Source organism: Chelmon rostratus, chromosome 7, assembly GCF_017976325.1.
Source record: "Chelmon rostratus isolate fCheRos1 chromosome 7, fCheRos1.pri, whole genome shotgun sequence".
Classification (NCBI taxonomy): domain Eukaryota; kingdom Metazoa; phylum Chordata; class Actinopteri; order Chaetodontiformes; family Chaetodontidae; genus Chelmon; species Chelmon rostratus.
In genome coordinates this window covers 23,215,641-23,242,037 of record NC_055664.1, presented here as the reverse complement: position 1 = coordinate 23,242,037, position 26,397 = coordinate 23,215,641, and the positions used below count along the sequence as shown (strand labels likewise).

The 26,397-nt window shown below is 40.9% G+C and overlaps 1 protein-coding gene across 1 annotated transcript; it reads right to left on the bottom strand.

Moving 5' to 3' along the window:
* Window positions 1-101: 101 nt before the first annotated feature.
* LOC121609682 (glutamate receptor ionotropic, kainate 1) lies at window positions 102-25,764 on the bottom strand. Its single transcript, XM_041941367.1, has 15 exons — window positions 25,459-25,764; window positions 15,566-15,733; window positions 15,206-15,463; window positions 10,879-11,060; window positions 10,324-10,377; window positions 9,711-9,884; window positions 8,861-9,004; window positions 4,935-5,042; window positions 3,916-4,029; window positions 3,625-3,828; window positions 3,300-3,523; window positions 2,616-2,734; window positions 2,195-2,412; window positions 1,365-1,590; window positions 102-1,228 (listed from the first exon to the last, which is right to left on the bottom strand). The coding sequence occupies exons 1-15, from the start codon at window positions 25,541-25,543 to the stop codon at window positions 939-941; spliced, it is 2,568 nt and encodes an 855-aa protein (XP_041797301.1). The 5' UTR covers window positions 25,544-25,764; the 3' UTR covers window positions 102-938.
* Window positions 25,765-26,397: the final 633 nt, after the last annotated feature.

Sequence of the window (26,397 nt, the reverse complement as noted above, 5' to 3'; positions counted from 1 at the left end):
GTTTTACACGACCTCAGATCTTCTTGATGTAACCCAAAAGTTTTGATGAAATCAAAATCTTGTGATAACATCTCCATGTAGTAAAGGAAAAGGTTGCTGCGTGCAGAGGAACTGAGCAATCAAAACCAAAACAACCAGAAATAAAAGGTTAAAGGGTGTAATGTTCTCACATAACTTTTAGTCATTCTGAAACAATTCCAACATGAAGAAACTTATACATGCATGTTCATGAACTTCATATGATACAAAAAGCAAAAAAAAAAGTATAGACTGTAAGCAACTGATGGCCTGAGTGTCAAGCAACTCGAATAAAATCTTGAGGGACAACTCATTCATAAACAAATTGGAAACACCCATAATTGAATAAATCAAGATTCTTTAAAATACATGAGTACATACAAAAGTGGTAAGAAGTAGTGTTGTTATGTCAAGGTTTCTGTGCACTATAAATATGAAAATGGCAAACATTTTATGACAGAATACCCTCAAACCTACTGCAGTTGCTGAAATTAACATGGCAAACATGCCTCAAAAGATACCACTTACCCACAATATCATGGCATGACAATGACATTGGTTTTCACACAAAACTATTTTACAATGTTACAGTTTTTTTTTTTTTTTTTCAAAAAAAAAAAAACAGCAAGGCCAAGATGGTCAAGTGTCATGATGTCAGAAGTCAGCAACCATACGTCATCATAAAAATGTACTCTTCCAATTAAGACTAAAATGTTCATGTGCTCTACATCAAAACTACTGAAAACATTAAACTCTGTGTTAAAAAGTATTTCTGTTTTGATTGTAACAATGCAGTTCAACACATTCAGACTCCAATTTTTTTTGTTGGCCCAGTGATTACTGTAGTCCTCTGAAGACAACAATGACAACGCAAATGTGTGGTAGGTTCATAACAGTCTTCCATCTAGTCCCCTTATATGTTAATACTTATTGTGCCATTCGCACTGACCGACACTCACCTCCTCAATGTCCAAGTTTTTTCTGGATTTGTAAATAAACTCCCCAATTGCTACAAAAACTGAGAGGACTAGTCCAGCTGCCAGCACAATAAAAATTCCTCCTATGTTCTCCACACCCAGAGCACTGGCCTCTTTGCTGTCCTCCTCTGGGCAGCCATTCCCTCTCCACCATTTCTCCTTCATCATGTGCAGCTTCCCCTCCTCCTGAAGCTGCAAGATGGCAATGGTGACCTTGTCTCTGTAAGGGGAGCCTAGAGCGGGGAAACAGCAGCAGGAGAAAAAAAAACCATTATTACTGCCATTACCAGCAACACAACCTTTGGGTTTGTTGTTTCGGAGACAGATAGGGAGCATTTATTGGTTATGCCTCTTACTGATCTCTCTTACCAATCGGGGTTCCCACTCCATAGCCCTTTGAATCTATCAAGCCGCCAATCTGTGTGAGGTTGCAGTTACGCTGGCTGATGTACTCGATGCTGGTCGACTCCATCAGAAGAGCATAGTCTGTGGTCAGCACCCTCTGAATCCCCTCCCGGTTGTTTTTCACCAAAGCCGTGTTTTTCCTGCTGCTCATGAATGCCCACATTTTCTCGTAAGTTGAGATCTTAGATTTCTGTTGGATCAGAATTGAGATTTGTGGAAGTTTAAAACAATGTGTCTCGATGGTCAATGCAGAAAGCAACAACACGCGTTTACACAGAGCAGATAATGTTGATACATGGTCGTATGTGATTCATACATGGTTGATGCTTGTTTCTATTATTTCAGACGGAACAGTAGTGGGAGCCTATCTGCTGACTGGAGCAATCACCTTGATGCATGGCAGGAGATGGGATGTGAAGTGTGTACAAATCTGCCCAAGATCATTCCATTTTCTCTGCACATTCAGATAAACTGGCTGCTGTGCTACAGGCAAAACAATAAATCCTAATCCCTATGGAAAAATTGCCCACAGGTTTATCGTTAAGATGCACTTATGAGGAAAGTTTCTATGACACTAACTTTTAACCCTACTTTTTTTTTTTTTTTTTTTTTTTGCAGACTCCATTTTCAGCCAACCCGTCAGACAGCACGTCATGTTCCTGTAATGACTGAGGACTCGTTGCTCAAGGGTAAAACTTGTCAGGCTAATTAAAATCAAAAGCTGTGTTTGCATCCCTTCCCCCCACCGGTGAACGGTTACTTTCCCATTAACCGTGCAGTGTAACGAGGGTTACCTTAAAAAAGGTCATGGTGGAGCCGTCTCTTACAGCACCATACTCTATTTTGGTTTGCTTGGCCAAGTCATCTGCAGAGTCGATCGGTGAGTCCATTCTCTCCACAGTGAGGAAGGCAGCCAAGTTGGCAGTGTATGAGGAGATTATGATCAGCGTAAAGAACCACCATATTCCACCAACTATCCTTGTAGAGAGGGCCTTAGGCATCAGTTCGGATCCTGTAAGATAACAACACAAAGTACACGATGAATTCTACAAACAAATACTCCATGAGAGAATGCCGAAATTACAGAATGTAACAAAAAATAACTTATGAATAAAAAACATTGTTCTTTGTGTGAAGGTGATGGTTGGAGGTGCTTCATACCAGGGATGAAAACAGCATAAAAACACAATGCATTTATAACTGCAGTAAATATACCTTGCTGCATAAGTGCTCCAACACCGAACCAGACACTGTTTATGAGAGTGAAGTTGTTTTCAACCACATCTGAATCTGGGTTGCAGGGGTGAGGGTTGTACCACTCATAGGGAGTGAACCTGCAGGAGAAGAATTGAACAGTCACAATTGATAATGAAGCCGGTGATTTGATGATGATGAGATAATACCATATTTATGTGTGTGGCAACAGCTCATATTTACTCATTACTACCTGCATTACTTTTCCAGCTCATGTTGATGACAGAGTGCAAGATAATAATAATAATTCACACCTGCAGGTCGTTGTTGCAGCCAGTTAAAGGTTGACTATTCATAAATCCAAATGGCCTAGTGCATGCAGGAAGTTGAATGTTTTGCTTTTGCGTAAACAACATTAAACTTTGTAGTGCAACGAAACATAATGAACATTTAAAGCTAATTGTAACTGAAGTTATAAATCAGGATTTTTATACATCCACTAATTCTTTGTTTTATTAGCATTTTCTTTGCTATTGTTTACTATATATGTTAAATGAGTTACATCTGCTCAACTTAAACCACACAACAAGTTTAATTTGTAGTAACTGCATTCTTGCTGTTAATTGGCCTGTTTAGTAAAGCTTGTCAAGCGTGTTTTTGGCAATGCGTTTAACTTGAGCAAACATCCCTCAAGTGGCTGTTTACCTGGCGATAACAAACAGCACACAGCTGACACCGAGGCATGCCAGCAGCACATACATCCAGATGTCAGGAGACAGTGGGTTGAGGAAGGAGAATACTCCTGGATTGGTGCCGTTGGGTTTGTGGTAGAGGATGCTGATCCCCAGCGTCATGAAGGGCTTGGAGAAATCTATCACCTTTTCCCTCACGTAGGTGATGGTGAGAGGGGCCACGGCGAGGTCAGCCACCTAGACCGGAAGAAAAACATCAAGCAGAGCCGCAGTCAAAGGCCGATGATACGGCTGATCACTCACATATTCCCTCAGTTATAACACGGATTGGCACTCACATGGTCAATGAGTTCTCGCACCATGCCGTTCCACTCCCCCTTGTCATTCTGAGCTCCGTATTTGCCATCAGACACCAGTTTTACCTCATAGGAAAAGCCCAAAATGTTGGAGAGCTCTTTGAGGAGGTCCAGGCAGTAACCCTCAAAGCGATCATTTCCATACAGCGGCTTATCAGATTTCTTATACATCACGTAAGGATTTTCCTGGGGCAAGGCACATTATAAACTTCATTAGTTTTAGCAAGACATTCCTGATCAAATGCTGGTTGATAAATTTAATTCTATTCATACCAGAATAGTTGTGACAATGAGGGTCCTGTTGGCCATGGAGTCGGTCACATTTGTAGAAGAGTCCTTGTTGTTTTCTGTTAAATTAAGGCCTGTTTGGGAGTTCCACACACCAATCTGTAAAGAATAATACATCCAAATAAGCACACTGACTGGACATCAAAGAGCCACAGTTGCCCACGTCACCTTCACAGGATCAAGGCAAGGAATGCAAAGAAGGGAGAAGAAACAAGTACTAGGAAGCAGAGAAATTACAGTGGAAGAACAAACACAGATGAGCGATACGGGAAGGGGTTAAAAGGAAAAGAAGATATAACACGATATCTTATAAAACTTGAAATGCCATGTCCAGTACAGAAATGTTGAACATTCCTGCGCACCACTACCTAAAACTTTTTTCAAGGGGAGACATCACAGAGGGCAGCAGGTAAATAAGTCAATATTCCCTTCGTCTGCCAGGGCAGTTAAAGTACAGACCTTTTTCCACACTTTATTCAGGCGGTTGTTGCCCGCGATAGTCTTGCAGGAATAATAAAGAGAAAGCATTTTAATCACAGAACCCTGAACTTAAAAGAAAAAATAAAAAAACACAATAAACAATGATGGTGAATTTTGGCTTCAGGACAAATGTGGAAAATAATAACTCCTCTGGTTACAGCTCTTATTTCATCTTCATGTCAATCTTTACCTCCACCTGTCTTAAGTTTCATTTCTTTGCAGTGAAGTGATCTGACATTAACAGATAATAGGTCTGTTAATGGCAAAATGGAGATCATCACCGTCAATTTTGAGCTTAAAGCAACAGCTACAGCTACATGCAAGAGCTACGTGTCAAAACAGATTTCAAGATGCTGTATTTTGTTTTACAGAAAAATCATCTTTCTGCAGCTTCAGAAAAACTGAGGTTACAGTGTAAAGCAGTGGACCGGTTAGTCTCTGTTTTCCCTGCTCTGTTCAGCTCTGCATGAATGTCTACAACAACAGCCTGTACTGACAGTACAGACACACATCAGATAGTTCACCTTCTCCAAGCCATCTTCCTTTAGGCTGATGACATCTAAATCAAATTCTTTCCGCAGGCCGTCCGTCTTGTTTATAATTATTTGTCCCGTCAAACCGTTCCATTGCGCCTGTGGCAAAGAGAGGGTAGAAAACAGAAACAATGAATCCCTCAGTTCTTATTGTCGTAGAAATGCAAAGTTAAGAAGGAGCCAAGAAAATGAAAACAGTTATTTAAATGAATAATTGTTGACTGCTATATTAAGCAAAGAACACTGACAAAGGCTACCTGCATCTTAATGGGCATTTTTGCATTGGTTGGTTCCTCAGTGGAAACATAAAGTGACAAACATGGTGGACGGTGATGTAAATGGAGCAGGCAGGCATGGCCTCTGTCTGAGCGGAGACCAGTGGGTGGGCAGCTGAGTTCAGAGATATTTGAATGCAGTTGATAATGAAGTGAGCTCAGCTGAATAACAGTCAGTTTAAATCTCTATTACAGAGGGCTCACAGAGCTGCATCTCAATTCTGCGCCAGCAAGGGGAAGCTCAGAAGCCAGTTCTGTTACGGGAAGACGGCATATCTACAAATCAGTACAGCAAATGTAAATTTGCCGTCGTTGAGCTCATGGCATTTGTGATTTCTAATTTTTCTGGCTGCACATCAAAGTGTCCCGAAAATAGAATTTAAGGGGTGGAAACACAAAGTCTTCATACGTCAAACCTTCTTAGAAACACATGCAGATCTCTGCATTCCTATCGGAGACCGGTGCATTGCACCCAAATGAGGAATAATCGAATCACACATTGATGAAAAGGCTTCAGCTGTGGAAACAAAAGCTTGCTGCTGCGCCTTCATTTACATATTATCACTGGAAAAACTGGGTTACTTGTGATAATCTACACAACTGAAGAGTTTATTCCTTGTGCAAAGACAGAGGACGGTTGGTTGGTGTTCTTAGAAGAGGAAAATTGTTCTCAGTGAACATGATCACTGATACTATGTCTGAAGAAAGACGTAGCTGTTTTTCCAGTGAACAGAAGCTGAAAGCCACATACAGTTGGGACATAAATGGGCGAGGCGCTGTGTGACTTCTTTATTTTGGGGGACTTGGAGTGAGTGACACAAACTAAAAGCCACTGAGCACATAAAATAAACCACCCCAAATCACACTGAAACTCTCTGAGCGTACGGCTTTTCAGGTGTGTGCAGGTTGCTTGGTGAGAAATCAGTTACAGGTGTGTTAAGAGATGCCAGACCACACTGAGCTTTTGTGATCCATCATCTCGTTCTTACAGCCTTTCATCAGAAACTTACATCAGCCAGTTTGTGAGTGAAAATAATTCTGTGGCGCGCGGTAATGCCCGCACTAGATCCAAGATTAAATCTAATGACATCACGAAGCCCGCTATCTCCCTCGCAACGTTTCTGACATGTTTCTAATGCAAAGATCTGTCGCATCTATAGGAGGTTACAGGATATCATTTGGTGAAGCTGCTCTTTGATTAGGCCGTTTCACACAGTCTTATTGCACACATCTGTGAGGACTTCTTGACCTCTTAGTCCAGATTTATTCCTGTCATTAAGTCTCTTTTCAAATCCTCACCAATCAAAAGTGTCTCTGTCTTGGCCATGTGTTGGTGTCATTACTGTACATGTAGTGATGACATGGATCTTCTCGGATTGGAGAATCCAAATCATAAAAAGGATAAGAATGAGATTTAAGCACAGCACTGAAACCTCAGTGAAGATCCATGAACACACTGGACAGACCATCCTGGTGAGAGAAACTCCACTGCTCCCAGAGGCCTCTGTACGCCACCCTCACTAACAAACACGCTCTGTATGTGCATCGGTGCATTAATAAAACAGTCCAAGTGCACAAAGCTGGGCCTAATTTTCTTGCGAATGAAACTTTCTCTGCTGAATTTTACATTTAGTATCAAATATGTGATACAGCTCTGATTCCTGCAGGGGAAATTGTCTTTTTGCCTTCCCTCCCACACGAGAGCAGAGTGCAGGCTAAGCTATGAAGCCTCGCCAGTGTCTTGCTGAACAGCACTTCAGATAACACAGCAATAAAATGCAATCTTACTGGGCCATATCAGTATTTTGCATGTTTTAACCAATTTAACTTAAATTCTCTGTGCACGCTGCTGATAATTTTCCAATTGTACTACAGTGTTTTTTTTTTTCAGTGTGCTTTCCACCGCCTGGGCAGCCACTGGTCTCTGTACAGCATCAAATTTCAGGGAGAAAATTACTTTCTATAAGTGATCCACCACCATGAAGATCATTTCTGATTTGATTGTTATCAAAGTTGCAGAATTATTGAGTGCAGACTTTTCAAATCATACCTGACAACAAGATTGTAACAGAAAGAGGGAGATGGATTATGGGGAATCTACGTAAACCACTGTAAAAGGTTAAAAAATGTGTTAAGTCAGAATCAACACACCACTCTCAACAGACACTGGAAATTCCTCCACTGACAATATGGTCGCTATGATGTCTCCAAACCAAACTTTCACAAACGCAGAAAGCAAAGCCGCTGAAATGTGTCGTGATGCAGAACTTAATTTATTGGACTGTGTGAGATGTCGGCAGAAACACAAAAATGTGAGTCTCGTGGATAAAAAAATGAGCTTTGGTGGCTGTCTTAACCCTCAGCATGCAATGATGTCCACTGTGACAGACTCACAGCTTAATTTTGACACAGTAACTAAATGAAAGAACACAAATTGTCATAGTTCCTCATTTCAGTTTCTGTATTTCGCCTGTTTGCCTGCCACTAACCTCTCCTGCCATCTCAGATGCTGCTCTTCCCTCACCCTCCAGCTGTTGTCCTCAGCTCTTCCCACCTTTCCCCAGTCACCCCCCTGGCCACACACCTGCCCCTCATACAGACTGGCCAATTTCTCCCAGTTCCCTGCCTGATTGTCCGTTGTGCTTTTTTCTGAGCCTTTACACTGCTGGCTAACAGAAAACTCAATGCTTTGGCTGGTAGCATGTAGTGTGGAAAAAAAACAGCATAGTCCTTTTACATTAACGCACAATAAAAAAATACTTGAGAAGATATTGGATGTCATGTTTATCGAGCAGAACAATACACTGTGCTTCACCAGTGGACAAGAAGCACATATCTTATATCTCGGTGTGTTTATGTAAAGTTGCTGATCACACATCTGATTCCAGACGACATCTGCAGAGGCTGTGCAGCTGAAAAGTTCTTTATTTACTCACTCTTTGTGTATATCCTTCAATATTCTGTCCCCAATTCTAATTGAAAAGCTCATTTGTCAATAAACATCTAATTAGAGACTGCAATATAATGGCGCATTGCGAGGCAGCAGCCACCATGTAGGCTATCAAATTCAAATATCACGGCGGAGCTGAGAAAATCTGCTTCTGCAAATAAACTTCACTTCATATGTGATGTGTAATCTGTCAGCGCTTGCTTTTAAACGTCACTTCTGTCTCATTATGTTCCCGCTCTGTCTGCTGTCAGATCAAAATGCAGAATTTAACACTTTTTTTCATTTTCAGTTACCTAAGATCTCCACTACAACATCCTTCAAGCTTCAAACCACGAAGAGGTAAAGTGACATTTATTTCAAATATGAGCAAACATATTTTAAAGTGAGCATGACGTTCTTGATTATTTTATCCTGTTCATTCATATGGAAAGCTGTCAATGGGCACCTGACAACCCTCTAATAAAAAAAAAAACCTCCAGCTTGCAGCACCTGACGTCAGTCCCTATCTCCTGAGAAAAACTGGTTTAAATATAATTGTGACACACATGTTCCTCGTTCATCACATCCGATCTCCTAACTCTATTGTTTCTGCTCCTGTACCCAAGGAAATGAGACAGAGGCAGCAGGCTGTGAGACGGATGGATGGGTGGAGGAAGAGGGGCGGGTGTCACACATTCATAGCCCACACTCACGTCTTTGAGCATGTTCATGAAGCGTGATCCAAAGCGCCAGGGTTTGTGTCGGTGGCACTGAAGGGAGCTGACAGTGATCTGGGAGGCGCGTTGCGAGGCAGCAGCCACCATGTAGACGGCGTCGTACATCAGAGCCGCTTCAGTCTGAAAGAGAAGCACGGGCGTCATCATCCATCAGCGGGGATCACAAATCACGTCGTGAGCTGATCACATCAGGACTGTTGTACATGCACAGTGCCATATGGTTCCTAAATACCCCAAAATATACACCTGAAACCATGATTCAAAGTACCTTTCTCATGCACACACAATCAGAAAGCAACAAGGTGGATTGTTGCATTCTGGGTCTGATTAATTCTGCACAAAAGTCTTGTGCAGCTTCCCAAAATAAAACACATGTTTATACATTTACATGTAATAAGTGTGTCTGGATTTCTATAATGGCCTCATTTGATATTAAAAGTCAAGTTTGACAGGCAAGTTAGCAATATGTGAGTAAAAGTGCTTGTGCTTTGGACTAGAAAAGCTCTTCACGATGATTATGATGCTGCTGATGATTATATATCACATTTGAGTTTTATCTGACTCATGTACTCTGATTGTACGAGGCTTGGGAAATTTTTAGCCACTGGCCCTTTCAAAAATGCAGAACTGGGAAGCTTTAATGACTAATCAAATAATTCTTGCCACACTAAATTCTCATATATACAAATATATCCAGAATCAAATCAAGTGTGGATATTAAATTCACTGCAGCGAAGTTTCTCTCACGAGCTCATAGACTGTCCATAAACTTTCCATTTAGCTTTGTACAGAATTAATGGGCTTTCATTGGCAAAGGTAGACTCACTGTCATCATCCCCTCCATCATTCCAGTCTCAGCTTTGGAGGGAGCCTGCAGTCGCTCCATGGCCCACCTCTCCACCACCGAGGCCACCTGAGGGCTGTCTATGTTGAGTAGTCTGAACCCTGTCATGTTGACCCCACTGTAGCGGTACGGCTCCAGATCGAGGGCAAACAGGTCCTGTAACAGTGACAGAAACAACATCATCAGTGCAGAATTAATGTGACTTTAAAATACTCAAAAGTAGATGCGACTTACTCAGCAAGGGTAAAGGGACACTTGATTAAAACAGCGGAGCAATATACAGAATAATACCATGGAATTATGCCAAGGGCACTGAAAACAACCAGCAATCTTATTATACAAAAGACCACAGATGTGTTGAGTTCATCTGCATAATCTTTGCATAACAGAATCTCCAGTTGAATACACACATCTATGCTTGCATAGGATAGAAGGACACTTGATTAAGATGGTGTGTAATTAATTAAATATCCATCAATCCAGTTTCAAAGGGAATCCTCTAGAGTCAAAGTTCTTGCGCACATACGTTGAATAAAACAACCCTCATGTGTTACAGCAATTCTCAGAAATGTAGCTTGATAAATGGTTTTCTTACCAGTGTGGTGAAGAAAAAGTGGTAATATTCAGTCATCATCCCCATGGACAAGATCTAAACAGGGTGAGAGATAAAGGAGAGGTTCACATTTTTCCTCCGACTTAACATTCACACCAGCCACGATAGATAATCTTGTCTTTCCCAAATGTCATCGAGCCACATCTGTTCCCTGGGACTCTTGCAAATCACACACTCCATCCATTTTCTGAATTGTCTCATTTTGTAATGTTTGCGCAGTTCACATAAAATATCCAAGTTAGTATATATCACAAATTGCTCATGTTAGCGTGGTGTTTCCAAATAATCTTCTGTGCAGCTTTTGGCTCTAAATGTGTATGTCTGGCTGGAAAATATCCTCTGCTTAGATTGGGAATGAACATAGGATTTCTGAAGGGGATGCAATTCGACTAATCTTGCACACAGTGAATATTAAACGAAAAGCTATGCAGAAACACTCAAATAACACAGATTATTCTCCACTGAAAAAGAAAACCCAGAGGACAATGACCCCTGCCCAGTATAGACCTCATGCTGGTAGATGTTTGTTTCGTTCACCTGCTTGAGAACATCAGCTGATGTTTGGTAAGAGCAGTCAAAGATGACGTAAAACTCCTTCCCCTTCTTCATCTCTTTCAACAGAGGACGGGCATCTTTACTTCCTGTTGGCAGCTGCCGGATCTTGATTTTAATGCTGTATCTGGATGGAGCTTTGATCAACTCTTGCAAACGAATCAGTCCTTGAATTAAAAGACAAGAAGACCATCATTAGACTCATCGATCACATATTTAAAACAAATCCACCCTCTGTAGGCATTTAGCTATAAAGTATTTCAAATAGAAAGGTTGGTGGAAATGTTGTGTAGCGTAAAAAAGACTGTTTTAATCAAATCATAATCGGCTTTTGATTGTGATTGAGTGTTTGGGTGTCATGGCAGCAAATGGTCAAAAAGTTAGTCTTAACATAAAGTTAACTGTTAGATAACATTATTACAAGGTTTAAGCTGCTTGTCTTAAGTATGAGACCACAAAACTGCTATATTCATCTAACAATAAATCTGCTTTTGTTTACCAAAAAACATGTCAACATTTCACTCCTGTTATATCATATTAAGATGAGCAAGTCCCTTTAATAAATGTCAAATCAAAATGCTGTGCAAGACTCATGGGGGCTGTAATTATTGGATGGAAACACATTTTTCATGGCTGTGATTCATGAATTAATCAATAATTTATGTGCAGGTGCTTTAATTTATCCAGCATATCGCATTAAACCGAAAGTATGGACATCGCATTAAGCCGAAAGTATGGACAGAAAACAGGAAAGCAAACTCAGCTGAATATAAGAAAGTGGAACAGTGGTTAGCAAGGTCACCTGTTTGTATGATAAATAGCTTTCTTGGCAGCATATAACTATATTGGGTACCAGAGGAGGTACATATGCCACATTTACCACTGTGAACGTGGTCAAATCAATCAATATTATTACATAACACTGTTATGTAACTACTAACACTGTTTTTGATCTTTGTATTTTGAAAGTCTAGACCGGAAACGTTTGTTTGCACTCTGTCCGGCATGCAGTCCAAATCAATGTTGTCTTGTTAACTTTGCTAACAATACTCATACCCTAAGAAGGTTATCAATTCCGATGGAGAACCTTACCAGCGCAACATTACATTGATCTCTAACTCTATAACTGTCATCACTAGAGGAAAATAGAAAACATATGTTTGTTTTCTGATTGCGCAGTTTGTTTAACGGAAATAGCTAGCATAAAATATCACGTCTTTATTGATGCTAGCTTGACGAATTCGACCTTGCAGTTCCTCGTTGCGACCACTAGGTGGCAACACGTGATTAAATCCCTTGTCAACAGTCATCGCCACAAAGGTGAGCAAGAGGCGAAGGTCACGTGACAGATGGACGCAGCTGGCGTCAGTAAGCTAACTTAATGTAGCCTTGTTATCTTGGCTACATTGCTCCTACTGTAAGACGGTAATTAGTGCCGGTGGAGAAATTTAGTAGCGCACCATTAACTGGTCCCTAACTCTTAAACTGCCACCACTAGAGGAAAATTAAGAACACCTGTTTGTTTTCTGATTGATCTGACGGAAGTGCTAGCATAAGCTGTCATGTCTGTACTGATGCTAGCTTGACGAATTTGAAGTTGCAGTTCATCTTTGTGACCACCTGAGGGCGACAGACACTGATTTCTAAATGCACGTAGGTCACTCTCGCTGTCTCCGTTATCTTGGCAAACTTTTCTTTCCAGAGGTGAACTTTACATCACTGCATCTTTGAAAACAACAGAAACTAAAATGTAACAGTACATTCACACAATATCCGCATATATATTGTATAAGACGTCTGAACTGCTGAACCTTTTCATTTAACACTACTTATTTTTTCAGGCAATTCATGACACTTTGTACATTCTTTATTTATGCACCCCATTGTATTTAACTTCTTAACCTGGTTAAGTTGGATTTATATAGATATTTTTCTATCTGTATCATGCTCCTAGTTCTGGTGTCCTGTGCCACTCAAAGTTAAATCTCCAACCTAGAGATAAAAAAAAAAAAAAAAAAAAAAAAAGTTTTATTCGGTATGTCTTCAATAGAAAATCACCTGTGTTCACTGCCCTCCAGTGGCCGTCATGAAGAACTACAAGACGGTATAATTCGTCAAGCGACGTGATTACGGAAATTATAATACATATATACTTCCGGCTCCGACTTTCAAAATAAAACGTTGAAATTGCGCAGGTGTTGAAATTACGCAGTTAAATGCGGGTTTAGTGTCGCTGCGTTCGAATTACGTGTAAAGTTCGCGGTTAGCAAGTGATTTTGGTGTGTTTCACGCATCGGTACATCATGCCACAGATACTTCCACTTTGAAAGGTCTTTTCCATGTGGAGTAGTCTTTTTTCGAGCTAAAAACATCACTGGTATGTGGTCATCAGTAATTAAGTTAGCTAAACTGGCTCTGCAAAGCTGGAGAGTGACGCCAAGGAAAGAGGCCAGAGGAACATGTTCCTGCTGCAGATCCATGCAGACAGCAGTGGTGGGACTTTTGACGCTGCTCTGACACAATGAACTTATTTCAACGGCAGGTCATGAGACGTAAACAGGACATGACACCTGTTGTGACTGCTGGCTGTGGACTGTGACCTGCTGAGAGGACTTCATTCTGCTCTTCTGAAGGTAAGAACATGTGCTGGATGGCTGGATGTTTGAGATGATGATGAACATATTTTCTATTAGTATTATTTCTGCGACATTCTCCTCACATGCTTCAGTTTACATGGTCATCATGCTCTGCCCTTGGTGCTCAGTGGTGTGTGATAGGCTGCAGCAGCCACTGATGATCAGATAGAAGTATGATGTAATGGGATGTTCTGGGATGAATGGCATTGCAGGTTTCTGTGCAGCCATTTGGCTTTCAGCAGAACACTGGCCTTCAGTGTGAGGATGGTTTTATTTGCACATGGTGCTGTTTGGATTTTGTGATGTCTGTAGCCAGTTGCAGTAAATCTGTGGTGTAAACCGTAGTGCTATAGAGAGAAACTCAGTCTGTGGGTTAAACTATAGTATTTTTCTCTACTCTAAATCTCTGGCATGGCAAATTAATACTATGTAAAGGGAACATAGTCACTTATAGCATAATCAGGTGGCAGCAATTATTTTTCTTTTCATATAATCTGTTGGTTATTCTTATGATAAATCTATTAATCGTATTAATCAATTTCTGGTTTTGTTTCAGCAACAGTCCACAAACACAAACACATTCAGTTTCCAAAGATAAAAAGCGGAAAATCCTTACATTTGAGAAACTGATGAGAGACTCTTTTTACCCTTTTTGATTAATTTCTTTTTTTATTCATCAATTATCAAAATAGTTGCCTATAAATCTTCTGTTGATGGATTAAGCGATTAATCAACTGGTTGTTTGCGCACTTCTGTAAACCCAACAACCCAACAACGATACACACAGTAAATGTGACCTGGTTTACAACAGAAACACCTGCCGGGAGTCTAAGATGACCGTCAAGCTGCCAGCTGAAGGGTGATCACAGATGTTTAGATGTTCTCTTTTGCTTTAGAGAACTTTCCAGCACTGGTTTGCACAGACAGGAGCAGTTCTAAATTTAAACATCATCTTTACAGATGAAGAGTTTGGTCTCTACCTGCTTTGTGTGGAAAGTGTCCAGAGGCAACTTTGGTTGTGATTTGGCGCTATATAAATTAAATTGTGATGAGTTGAACATCGTCATGGTTAAAGAGGGATAAAGTCTCGTCCTCTTATTCTGTCTGACCTCTGTTTCTACGAAACTTTACAATGTCCCATATCGGGTTATTTTCCCATCATTGTTCCTTATGAGAAGCTTATTTGTTCAGCTTTGGTTCTCTGGTCATATCTGAAGATAACTGAGTCATACTGGTGAGGAAAAGTTGAGCAGCTTGTTGTTATAGCCCAGATAAAACTATAATTATATTGTTTGTATTTAACAATTACATTGCCATCAGAGTTTGAGAGCTGAAGACTTGTGGAAGCTTTAATTCCTCAATGTCCAGTGAAACTACATCTTTAAACTGTTGACTGCAGTTCTCCACATTGCTTCTCATCACTTTAACTTTGAAAGCAGAGGAGCTCCAAACACTTTCAAAGCACTTTCAGGTGTATTGTTCAGGCTCCACACCTTCATGTGGTGACTGTATCACACAAACAGTGTGTCACCAAGCGTGTACAGTATTCACACAGGCACAAATATAACAACCAGTTCCCACATCGCTGTAAATGCACACTTTTTATGCTTTACTGCTGTTTGAAAGCTGATTTTCCCTCCATATGTCTCCTGTCGTCAGAGCTCATCTCGACTCACCCGTTGCGTCCTCGTAGACGACGGTGACCGTCTTCCACTTGTAGAACTGCACTATGTCCAGCACAGCTCGGCTTATGGAGGTGTATTCAGGGTAGAGGTTGATGTAGAAGCTGTCTTTGTTGTCCACTGAGGGGTGTTTCCAGCGTGTCTGGATGTGAGGGACTTCCAGGGCGTTGCAAATAGACTGGACCGCACTGACAGAGGAGCTGTGAGAGGGGCCGAATACGGCCCCGACACCCAACGCCAGCTGGTCGCAGGCTGAGGGGATGAAACAGAGAAGAACAAAGAAAGAGACACTCGGAAAAAACACATCTCTTTTCAACACACAAAGTGTTTTAGATTAAAGGACGTCATCCTTACCTCTTCTCGAGGCCTCAAAACTGTCAAATAGGTTTATTCTCTGGATGTCGTAGGTCAATGTGGTGTTTGGCATTAAGGTCCGGTTCCTGTTTATGTTGGTTACAGCAAATTTAAAGGCCAGTTCTTCAACACTAATGGGCTCGTTCTCAAGCGTCTCAAAGATGCCCCCTGTAGAAACAGAAGAAACACAGCTCTGTGAAATCCATTTTTTTTCCACTTTCAGTTTGATTATTTTCCCCAAATTCTGTGTTTTCCATTCAAAATGTTCTGTGTTTTTGGATTTAAGCACATTTTGTCATCAGAAAGAGTGTCTAATCATGTGGTTTAACAATTCGATAGAAAATATTAAAAATTGAATTTTGAATCCATGAATGAACACAGCATTGCACTGCTTTTAATCAAGCAGATCTTCTGCAGGACGGCCTCCACAACTCTGTGTGTGTGTGTGTGTGTGTGTGTGTGTGTGTTTGTGTGTGTGTGTGTGTGTGTGTGTGTGACCTAAAACATGGTGGCATAGTTCTTCTGTTCATTCAGCTTTGGCAATAGGAAAAAATGCTTAGAATAGGTAGAACCCTGTTTTTTTTATAAATTGAATCCATATTTTGATAACTTCCACAGTATTCCTGTATTTCCATGATTCCATCTGTGCCTAATATTAGATGATAAAACAAAAGCTAATTATCATCGTAAACAATCGTCTTGTCTTAAAAAATATATTTCCCTTGTTTTTGACCTGTGTGGGAGTGCAGAGTACGTGCATGGTGTTGCAGCTACCGTAAAGCACACGCCACAGGAAGTGTCAGTGTAAAAGTGTCCATTTAAACTCAGGTTGCAGCCTATGAGGCCGAGGAAGTTCCTGTTCCAAATGCCGCCACGACGCCTCGCTACGATCCTTCATCAGACTGCTCTGCTGCGCTCGGCTACATTCGTTTAAACAGACCAGTGCACTTCCAACTAGAGTAAGACAGGTGAAGCTAACTCTAGCATATCACAAGTCAGTATAAGGTGGAAGAACGGTCTAGTCACTAGTTCCCAGTGAATATCGAGTATTGTTTTTGCTTGCTCGTCTCCATTTGAAGGTTACCGCGACAGTTGCATAATGTGGCCCAATTTTCTCTGTACTTCTGCCACATAATGCTACCAAGGGACCTGGTTGAGATGACAGGATTTAATCTGTCAGAGAAAAGCTTGACCTTCACTGACTTAACCCTATTTACGTGGCTTAAATTTCGCAAGCTGACACAATAGCCGGTGGTTCATTATAGGCCAACGTCCCAGCTAATACATCCAGGGAGTTAACATATCCACTAATACATTATCATGGCAGACATTTAAAAGCATCCCGCATCATCTTTTTTTTTTCCTCTCCTTCTCTTACAGCAGTTCACTGCAGTTGGACAGATGAACAGCTGCACATGTTCACCTCGCGCAGTCGTATTTCCAGTCGTTTTCAATTGACTGCTTCCTGCTACCTTCGATCAAATCACACTTAAACATGCACCCACCAGTGTGTGATTTATTGTATCACACAGTCAAGCCCCAAACAGAATGTAATTTATTATAAAGAGGTTCAAGTGTGCTCAGGCTGCCAAAACTCTCTTCTCTACATGTTGATTAGTTGCCTTCTTTGTCCTGGACTGACTTTTCTGTCCCAGATGCTGTGGATGTTTCATCATCCAATACCAGCATCTGGAACTATAAAGTCCAATGAAGTGCTTATTTGCCACTTGATGTGACCAAAGAGTGCTTTTATTGTGAAATTTGCTGGTCATTCAGTGCTCATCCAACATTGCTTCAAGTGCAAACTATAGTATATAAAAATCTCTGCACCTTTAAGACTTATAAAACCCACAATGAAAGCGCAAAGCCAACCTCTGAGGTGTCGCTGTTTATAGTGAAGCTGCTTCATTGTTGCGCTGGAGGAAGAGGAAGACTCAGCTGATGCTGCAGTGGATTAACATAGTCCACTTTTTTCATATAGAAAAACAAACATTTTTCATTTGCTAAAACAGCCACGCAAAAGGAATTTCCTCATTACGTCAGCCTCTCCAGTAATTATTTCCAGCACCAGCAGCAACTGAAAGACACGTAACAGAGCGCTTTTCAGAGCACAACCATGTTTAATACAGCGTTTTAGAAATGTGTGTATTACATTCAGGGCTGCAACTAATATTAGTTTTTTCCCCCAGAGCCCAGGGCAGCGTCTCCAGATGCCTTGTTTTGTTTTTTCTAGCAATGAAAGTGGAGTATCGATTAATCGACTAATCATGTTAGCTAATCATTTCAGACCCGTCCTTTCAGATTCTTAGACAATTATGACTTCATCAAACATCAGACATCAGAGGAATTGAAAATTAAAAAACGTAATCTAAAGTTTAAACCTTTATCGAGGAAGGAATGAGAAACATGCACAAATATTTTAGACCAGCATGCAACACTGCAAAATGTCTGCTGCCTTTTCTGCCTGTGTGTGTGTGTGTGTGTGTGTGTGTGTGTGTGTGTGTGTGTGTGTGTGTGTGTGTGTGTGTGTGTGTGTGTGTGTGTGTGTGTCACAGGGAGGGGCTTGTTTCAGGCTTCAGAGGATCATTCTGAAAACCATCCAACTCTTAATCCACCGCACTGCTTCAGAAAGATGGCGGGTCTGGCGTGCCACGGCCGGCAATATGGATATATGTTAGTCCGTCCAGGCACGAGAGCCGCATTCAGTGTTTTACACTACAGTTACATAAAGAGCAGCATGAAAGACATTAGGATTAAGGCCAGAATAATATTGGATTGTCACCACCTGCTTGTAGTGCGCGCAGACTCGTGTGAGATTCAGTATCCTTATCCCTGCTGGAAATGCCCCTGCACGTCGATTTCACCAAAACCTTTTAAAATGTAAATCGTTTCAAACATCTGGGCCTTCAGCGATACGGATTCTGAAATAAATAATACATTCGGGGTGAAATGTTTGTTCTCACTGCTTTGACATTCTCGAGTCCAGACAGAAACAAAACCAGTTCTGAACACTAAGTCAGTTCCTCTGTCCTAATAAATGGGAAATTAAGTGCTGTCAGGTTTGCCACATTCACAGGATTGTTCCTACAAACAAAACCGAGACTAAAGGCAGGTACTTTTAAAGTGCTGCAATTTTCAAACCAATCAATAGTTACATTAACCATGAACACGAATCATAAAGATGCCATTTCAATTCTGCAACGGTTTGCAAATGACCTCACTTCAACACTGAGGCTACAGATGGCAATAGGTCATTGCACTCTCTAACAGGCTTTGAAGAATTGCCTGTGAAATTGTGATTGATTTGGAAGGAGAAAGGGCCTTTAAAAAGCTCCCCTTGAGACCTTGATTGTGAATGACCTTTTTCTTTGGTGTAGCATAGCCTCAAACTGCAAACTGAGAGAGCCTTGTCTGGACTCCCTGGTCACTAAGAGCATGCTTGAAAGTGCCAATCCTAATTATGGTTACCAAGCCTCAGTGAGCAGCTGCTAGGACCTGTTAAGGTTCTTAATTCTAGCCACTGGAATATGAAATTTTCAGGTCAAAATCCAATAACCTTTTCCCAAATTTGCCAAGAAAAAGGATCCATCGCAGCTTCTTTCCTGTGACTTTTTCTTTCGAGGTGTTTTCAATGTTAAAGGGGGAATAAACAGGAGTTTTGACCAGCTGGTCTTGATGTTTGTTTGCGTCGAGCGCAAAGGCTGTAGTAAATGTCATGGGCTCTATTTAGGATTGAACCACGAAATAATCCAAGTGCATCATTTCCAGTCAGTGATTTAGTTTTCCTCGTACTTAAAGCGCTGTGAAAATAGATAAGAGCAAAAAAAAAAAACCTCTAATTAAATGCATAATAACATGCATCCATTCCTATGTTCAAAATGCCAGCAAAATATGTACTGCATGCAACCAACAGTGGACAATATCTGATAAACTCAGCATTTATCAGTAGCTTTTAATAATATATTGTCTGTTTGATTTACTGCTTCTTGACTGTAGCCTCTTTGACAATCTACAATAAGCTCTGCAAGCTTAAGTCATAGATAAAAAGAGGCCTACAGTGTTAGCATCTGTCAGACAGTGGCAGCACCCACTCATGTCTGGGGAGGCCACTCTGTAGAGACAGACCTGTGTGTGGTTGGAAGGTTTTATATTTTTAAATGAGCAATATAAACTATTTACACACGCAGCTTTTCCTGTCAGCAAAAGATAAATATATCTGTTTTACTGCACTGTTCACTTATTCATTTCCTGTTTTGAAGCCTGGTGGAAAGGCACATCCCACTGTGAAAGGAAAGGGGGGGGGGGGGCATTTATCTCCCCTCTCATTTCCACCTGGGATAAGATCTTAAATTTCTGTTTAAAGCATAATGAGCTTCTTGATTTCCAGAGAGCAACCCGGGGGAGTCAGTGCGATGGCAGTTTGTCTGCAGTTCAGCATGAAGAGTGCTGGTCGGCGCAATCAGTGCTGGCTCACATCAGCAAAACACCACTAGAAAATATTTATGCTGTTTTAAAGTAGATGAGCCCTTTGTTTAAGAGAGAGATCATTAATACGCCTGAGGTGGTTCTGCGCTGTATCAGGACAAACTGATCCATCTGTTAGCTTGGTTGTTGTGCAGCAGAGTCCTCAGTTATTATCTCACCCATGACCACCATCAACCATCCAGACATCTGGAGCCTGATGTATAAATGATGTGTGTGCACAAAAACCACGCACACACATAAACTGGTATTTAGAAAGCACATGCACACCTCACGCATACTTCAGACCAGGTTTTCAGGAGGTAGCTGAGGGAGACATGATGTAAAAGGTGAGAGATGTGGTTTGGGTTGTTCCAGTTTCACCCTGTCAGGCCCATTTCTATCATTTATGATTGATGATTTTGAGCAGTTTTGTTTCCATTGGAGCCATTGCTTCCCTGTTAATCGTCTCTTCAGCAGCTGGATTCACAGGATCAGGCGTCAGTTAGTAACCACAGCGGTTCGGACCAATCAGCCTCCTGCGGGGAACTAGCAGCTACGGGCGTCGTTTAGGTGTGACGACGGCAAGAGAAGCAACTGTTTGTTCGAAAACAAGAATGGCTGCTCCTAAAGAGGTTAGCGTAGATGCCGCGATAGCATCGGTTATATCAGAACTGGAGAACTAAAGGCCTCTCTCAGTCACTCACTGACACCGCTCGTAGCGCTTTCCCGCTACGTCACGTGGCTCTTTGATCTGATTAGTTGAAATTGGCCTCTGATAGACGGTGTTAGATAGATGGTTCATCCAATCACCTGCCAAGTATTTTTCATCTGGCGTGTTAGGTTACCTGTGTTGCGAAGCAGTGACACTGATCATGCATCTGCTATTTAATAGCGATGACTGCGATATAACTGCAAAGATGGTTTACAGGCACATAAATAGCTACAGCTGTTGTGCTGCTGTTGGAGAATGTCGCTGATGAAACACAACGGTTTCAGTTGCTCTTTTTCTTGTTGGCCATTATTCTCATTGACAGGTCCAATGAGTGGTGGAGGATGCACAAGTATTTACATGCAAATGTTTGTTTAAGGGCGTTTCTGCACCCATTTATGGCTAACTGTGGGAGTGTATATGGACTTGGTGCATGTGCACCCCTTTCCGCAGTGATTGAGATTTATGAAACAGAATCAGGCGTATGCCCCACTTTATAAATCTGATGGAAAGAATGTATATCCATATTACGCTCTTTGTGCCCACACGTTGCTTTAATTTGTGAATCTACACAGTTTTATGCATCTGGCCCCTGGAGTGAAGCGGCAACTATACTCCACTTAATTTTTAGAAAATTGGCTTAAAATTAGCTTACACATTCATGTGGTTGAAAGCTGAGGCAGGAAATCATAGCCTTATCACTACATGCATTTTCAATTAAAAGACTTCACCAAACACTACGTGCACATCACCTGAAAAATAATTACATTTGCTTCTACCTCAGGCTTTGAGAACTGTGGTCCAGTGAGATTAAGTCAAAATTGATGTCCAGAGTGGCATTTAATGATCTCCTGAGCCCTCCAGGCAGCCTTTTTTTAATTTAACAACTTAAAATCCTGGAATTGTCTCAGATACCTGGACATGAGCCAGCTGTGATCGCTGCTCAGTACAATATTTGAAAGCCATCTCTTTTCATGGTGGAAAACCTTCACCACCTCTCATAATTACTGTTTCACAGCCCAGCTACAACTGCCTAGCTAAGGCTGATATTGATATTTGAGTTAAAATAATTTATTGGCCCATATTTATCCTTTTACATACATGTGATGATCCCTTAAATTGGGTAATGATATGTACAGAATGGGACATGTGTAATGTAAGCTTGTCAGTGGTCTCTGATGGTCAAAGATGGCACACATCTTTGACATTACTTCAATTTCTACTTGTGTGTCTAGCTGTAATATATCTATTATAAGCTAATATAGGATGATTTATTGGTCTATCACTACTTCACATGAACAGTAGCAATAAAAAAGAAACCAGTGTTAAAGATGGCGTATTGTTGTTTTGACTGAACCTTTATGTTTTCACTTATTTCAGGCACGTGCCTCCACTCTTACACTGAATTCACGAAAATCAAAAAAATCACGTCGTTGTCTGTAATTTGTGAAATTATGTTTATATGAAAATGAAATTAGAATATATAGTAAAAAAATTGACATCTTTCAAAGAAACTGATCCTGTGTGGCTTTAGTGACATGGCGCTGTGTCCTGTAAACAATCCTGCCTGAACACAAGCTCTTTAGCATCGTTCTCTGGTTGCCGTGAGCGTAACTCCAAAAATGGGTCATGGGACCATGGCTCAGAGCATCTTTATATTCTCCACTTCTACATTTCATGGAGTCGGGACGAACCAACGCTTTAAATTGGATTCGCTATCAATACCGATGCAGATAAAATGGGGAATAAGACTCTCGCACTGTCTGTTTGCAGATGACACATGGTTCAGTGCACTCTCACTCAATAGGCTATTAGCAAGCAAATGCACAAAAAAGTTAAAGCAGCCAGGGATTATTTATACTTCAGTAATTACAAGTTTGAACTGCAGGTAAAACTGTAAAGTCAGAGCAGAAATCACCAGACAAGCTTCTCTATTGAGATACTTTGTTGTCTATTGTAAATAGCCAAGAATGCAATCATCCATATTCACTCCTCACAAATGAAATTACATAAACATAACAACAATAAGCATCCGTGAATATCTGTGTATTAAACCTCAGCTTCTTTTGCAACGGGAAGCTTCCTCCTTGATATTTGAATTTGAGTCCACTATTTTCTGTCAAGGCTTTATGGTTAATGCAATTTATAAAGAAAGGAGGAATGAGAATGCTTGCTGTGGCTACCATTAATTACTTTCCAATATAATTTTCGGGATCACTGAGCTTCCATCTCATCTTTAATAGGCCAGACAGTGCTGTGGGGTGATGCATGCTAGGAGGTCACAAAAATGAAAGATTTCTGCTTGTGCTGCGGGCATGTGCTGATAAACCCTTAGGCTATGCTTTTTCTAGACTTCTGTTCCTCCTTTTCAGTGCAGCGAGCGAGAAAAATAACGGGTCAGGTTCGGGCAGCTGGTTCGGCCTTTCTTAATCCAGAAAGCCAAAGTGACGGGTTAATGTTAAGAAGCCGATCCTTAGATTCTGATTGTAATCTGTGATTTTGGGACTCTGTGCAATTATCACATGAAGGGGAGTCTTTTAGGGCACAGGAACACAATGACGTAGTGTTTTGCTTTCTCCTCTCTGCCCATCCTGGGCCAGTTCCCAGTGAGACCCCCCCACCCCCACCTCAACAACACCACCAGCACCACTCCAACCTGGGCCCATGCCAGACTGTGAATGAATGAGGAGGTCCTAACCAGTCTACTATCTTCGTTTGATGTGGAGCACTGAGGTTTCTCTGTTTGTAGGATATCTGCTTGCAACCCACCACCAAAACATTTAGACCAAAAGAATAAAAATCAGGATTATAAACTGTAAGAAATGCACCTAATTTCTAAAACTGCTGCGAGATTAATGCATTAAATGTTTGTCCGATAGTAGCTAATCCGCCTTTCACATCGTATGAGTCGAATCATAACAAATCATATATGACTAATATGCAAACAAGAGGGAACAGGAATTTTAAAGAACAGCACAATAGAGTGGAGGCCAAGCCACAAGCTGCTGCTTCTCTGCTCTCCCCAATGATGAGATTTGGTCACTGCCTAAGTACCATATTTGGGGAAGAGACTTTCTGCATAAAGAAGATTAGTGTTAGTTGTTTAAGGGCTTGAGGGAGAAGATTTACCATTATTACCAACCCCAGTGAAAAGAGTGGAAGCCAGTCACAATCTGATGCCAGCACTTGCCAAGACAGAGAAATGTTAATTGAACCAAGCCACACACCATATGGGAGAGATTATGATGTGTTCGGGTCATGAAGAGAATGATAAAGATTAGGTGGCCTCGGAGAGTGATAGATGATTTAGCGAGATTAACCATATAGAGCGCAGATCGGAACTGTTAGAGCGGGAGGTGGCGCTGGCCTATTAGCCTTTAAAGTTATGCAATGGCACAAGTCTGATTGTTAAAGTCTTTAGAAGCAGAGGAAATTTGGAGTCGCCCTGGGCATTGAACGGAGCACAAAGTCCTGAGGACTAAATTAAAAAGTCATTTTTTTTGTGATGCAATCTGCAAACCCATCAGAGGAACGGTGGAGAACCAATGGGAGAGGAGCAGACAGCATTAATTTTCGAGCAAACACCGTCTCATTGTTACGAAGTTACATCAGAAATCAAAGGGGAATAGACGGAGCAAGAGCTCTGTTTGTCTAATTACAAGTGCCGAGTGAAGTTGAAAGCAAAGTTCTTGTCAATTCTCAAAGGCTTAACAGACAACTTTAGACTCAGATCTACATTCATAGATGTCATTGGCCATGAGCATACATGTGCACCACGACTTAATAACTTTTGAGTTTGTTAGGTAGAAGAGAAAGCAAAGTCTCACCGAGACGTCCCACCCTTTATTCTTTAGCTCTCTATCCATGTCACATTCCTGTGTGCCAAAGACATCATCATGCCAACAGTGCGTGCTGTCAGATGCAGAAGTAGGCCAACTTAATCACTCATCTGCTTCTGACCTGCACTGTCAACATGGAGGAACAGAGGGAGAGACTCTTGTTTAGCTAACCAACAGGGATTAACGTGATTTTGATGAAAACCGAAAGAGTTGTTTCATGTGGACAACATAGCAACAACAGCATGGAGAATTTCTGCAGGATAAAAATGCTTTTTCTAGTGACACTCAACATCAGCTCACTGTTGAATAACACACGCACACAGCTGCATGCTGGATATTACAGGAATACTGACAATGTGATTGCATGACCGAGTAAAAGAGTGTTATAGTGGCACAGCAATAGATAAAACACATAATATAAAAAGCATCACAAATGTGCTGAGTACCCTGAATACACAACTCCCTGTTGTAGGTTTTTGTTGATTGTTCCAGGAGTTAAAGGTCCTGCATCCATTAACTTACCTGCAGTATCTGAGTTGTATGATTGCTATGAATGAGTCCTTGCATGACATCTGCATGTATAATCTCTGCATTCATCTTCAATTAAATATAATGTTTACTCTGTAATCTTTGTAAGGGTGCAGCAGTACTTAGGGACAGATTAATAATGATTACTAATTATGATGAAGCCACAAAAAGTCTTTTTTTTCTCTCTTTATATTACATATACAAAGAAAGAGAGTTTATTAATTCCAAAGAGAACCCAGGTCTTGTAATCATATGATCAAACATTAAAAAAGCTAACGAGTGTATAGTGGCAGTCTGGATGTTAATACTTAATAGGAATGTCATTAAAAAAAAAAAAACAATATGACACTTACCAATTCTCAGGACTTGCTGCGAAGTGAGCCAAAACCCTGCCATAAAGTACAGCAGTGAAAATAACAGTCCCTTCCTTTTCGCCATGGTCCTCCCTCCAGAGTCAAATTTAACATTGATATCAGTTTTTCTGCCCTCGGTAATTCATGCTATTAACTTGCCAGTCCTCGTATCCATAACGAAAATAAACTGGCATCCGACCCACAGCCATCCCTCACACATTGTGATGAGAAAAAAAAAACCCAACAAAAACAAACACTCCACTCGCAGCTGTCACTGATCAAAAGAAGTCCAGTCTTCCCATTCTAAAATCCTCTATGTGCCAGTGAGGCTTTGCTTCCCATATTCACTGTCCAGACATCCCTCTTAACATGTTTTTTTTTTTCTGGTGCACACTTGAATTGTAGGCTGCAACTGAGGAGGAGGACCATGCGCTGTGCTCCTGCTGTCAAGCTTGAGCGCGTAGAAAATAGCATTTCTGGGTACAACTTTCAAAATAAAAGTGTGGCAACAGTAGAGAGAATCAACAGGTTTAAGGAGGAAAAGGCGTCATGTGTTTTAGCCACTAAATTTGTATTTTAATCACACAAAGCAAAATGACATGCATCAAACGCAATGCCATTCTGCTGTAGTTTTTTTGTTTTTTGTAATTGTATTGTTATTTTTGTTTGTTATTGTAGTAATGTGGCCCATAATTTTTAGATTTATTAATTTCATCTCATCTTACGCTGTCCATACTTTCCCTACATATATCTTATTTCCATATTCAACTAAACAATCTCTAAGGCTTTAAATATTTCATTTAAACATTAAATTCAAATGTTTAGCTGGATTTTTCTGCATCTGCTGGCACCTCATTTACCCATTATTGATAGCTTTTATTGTGAAACTAAGCTTGGCGTGTTTCCGCTCTCACTCTCACTGTCTTTGGCTGACTCGAC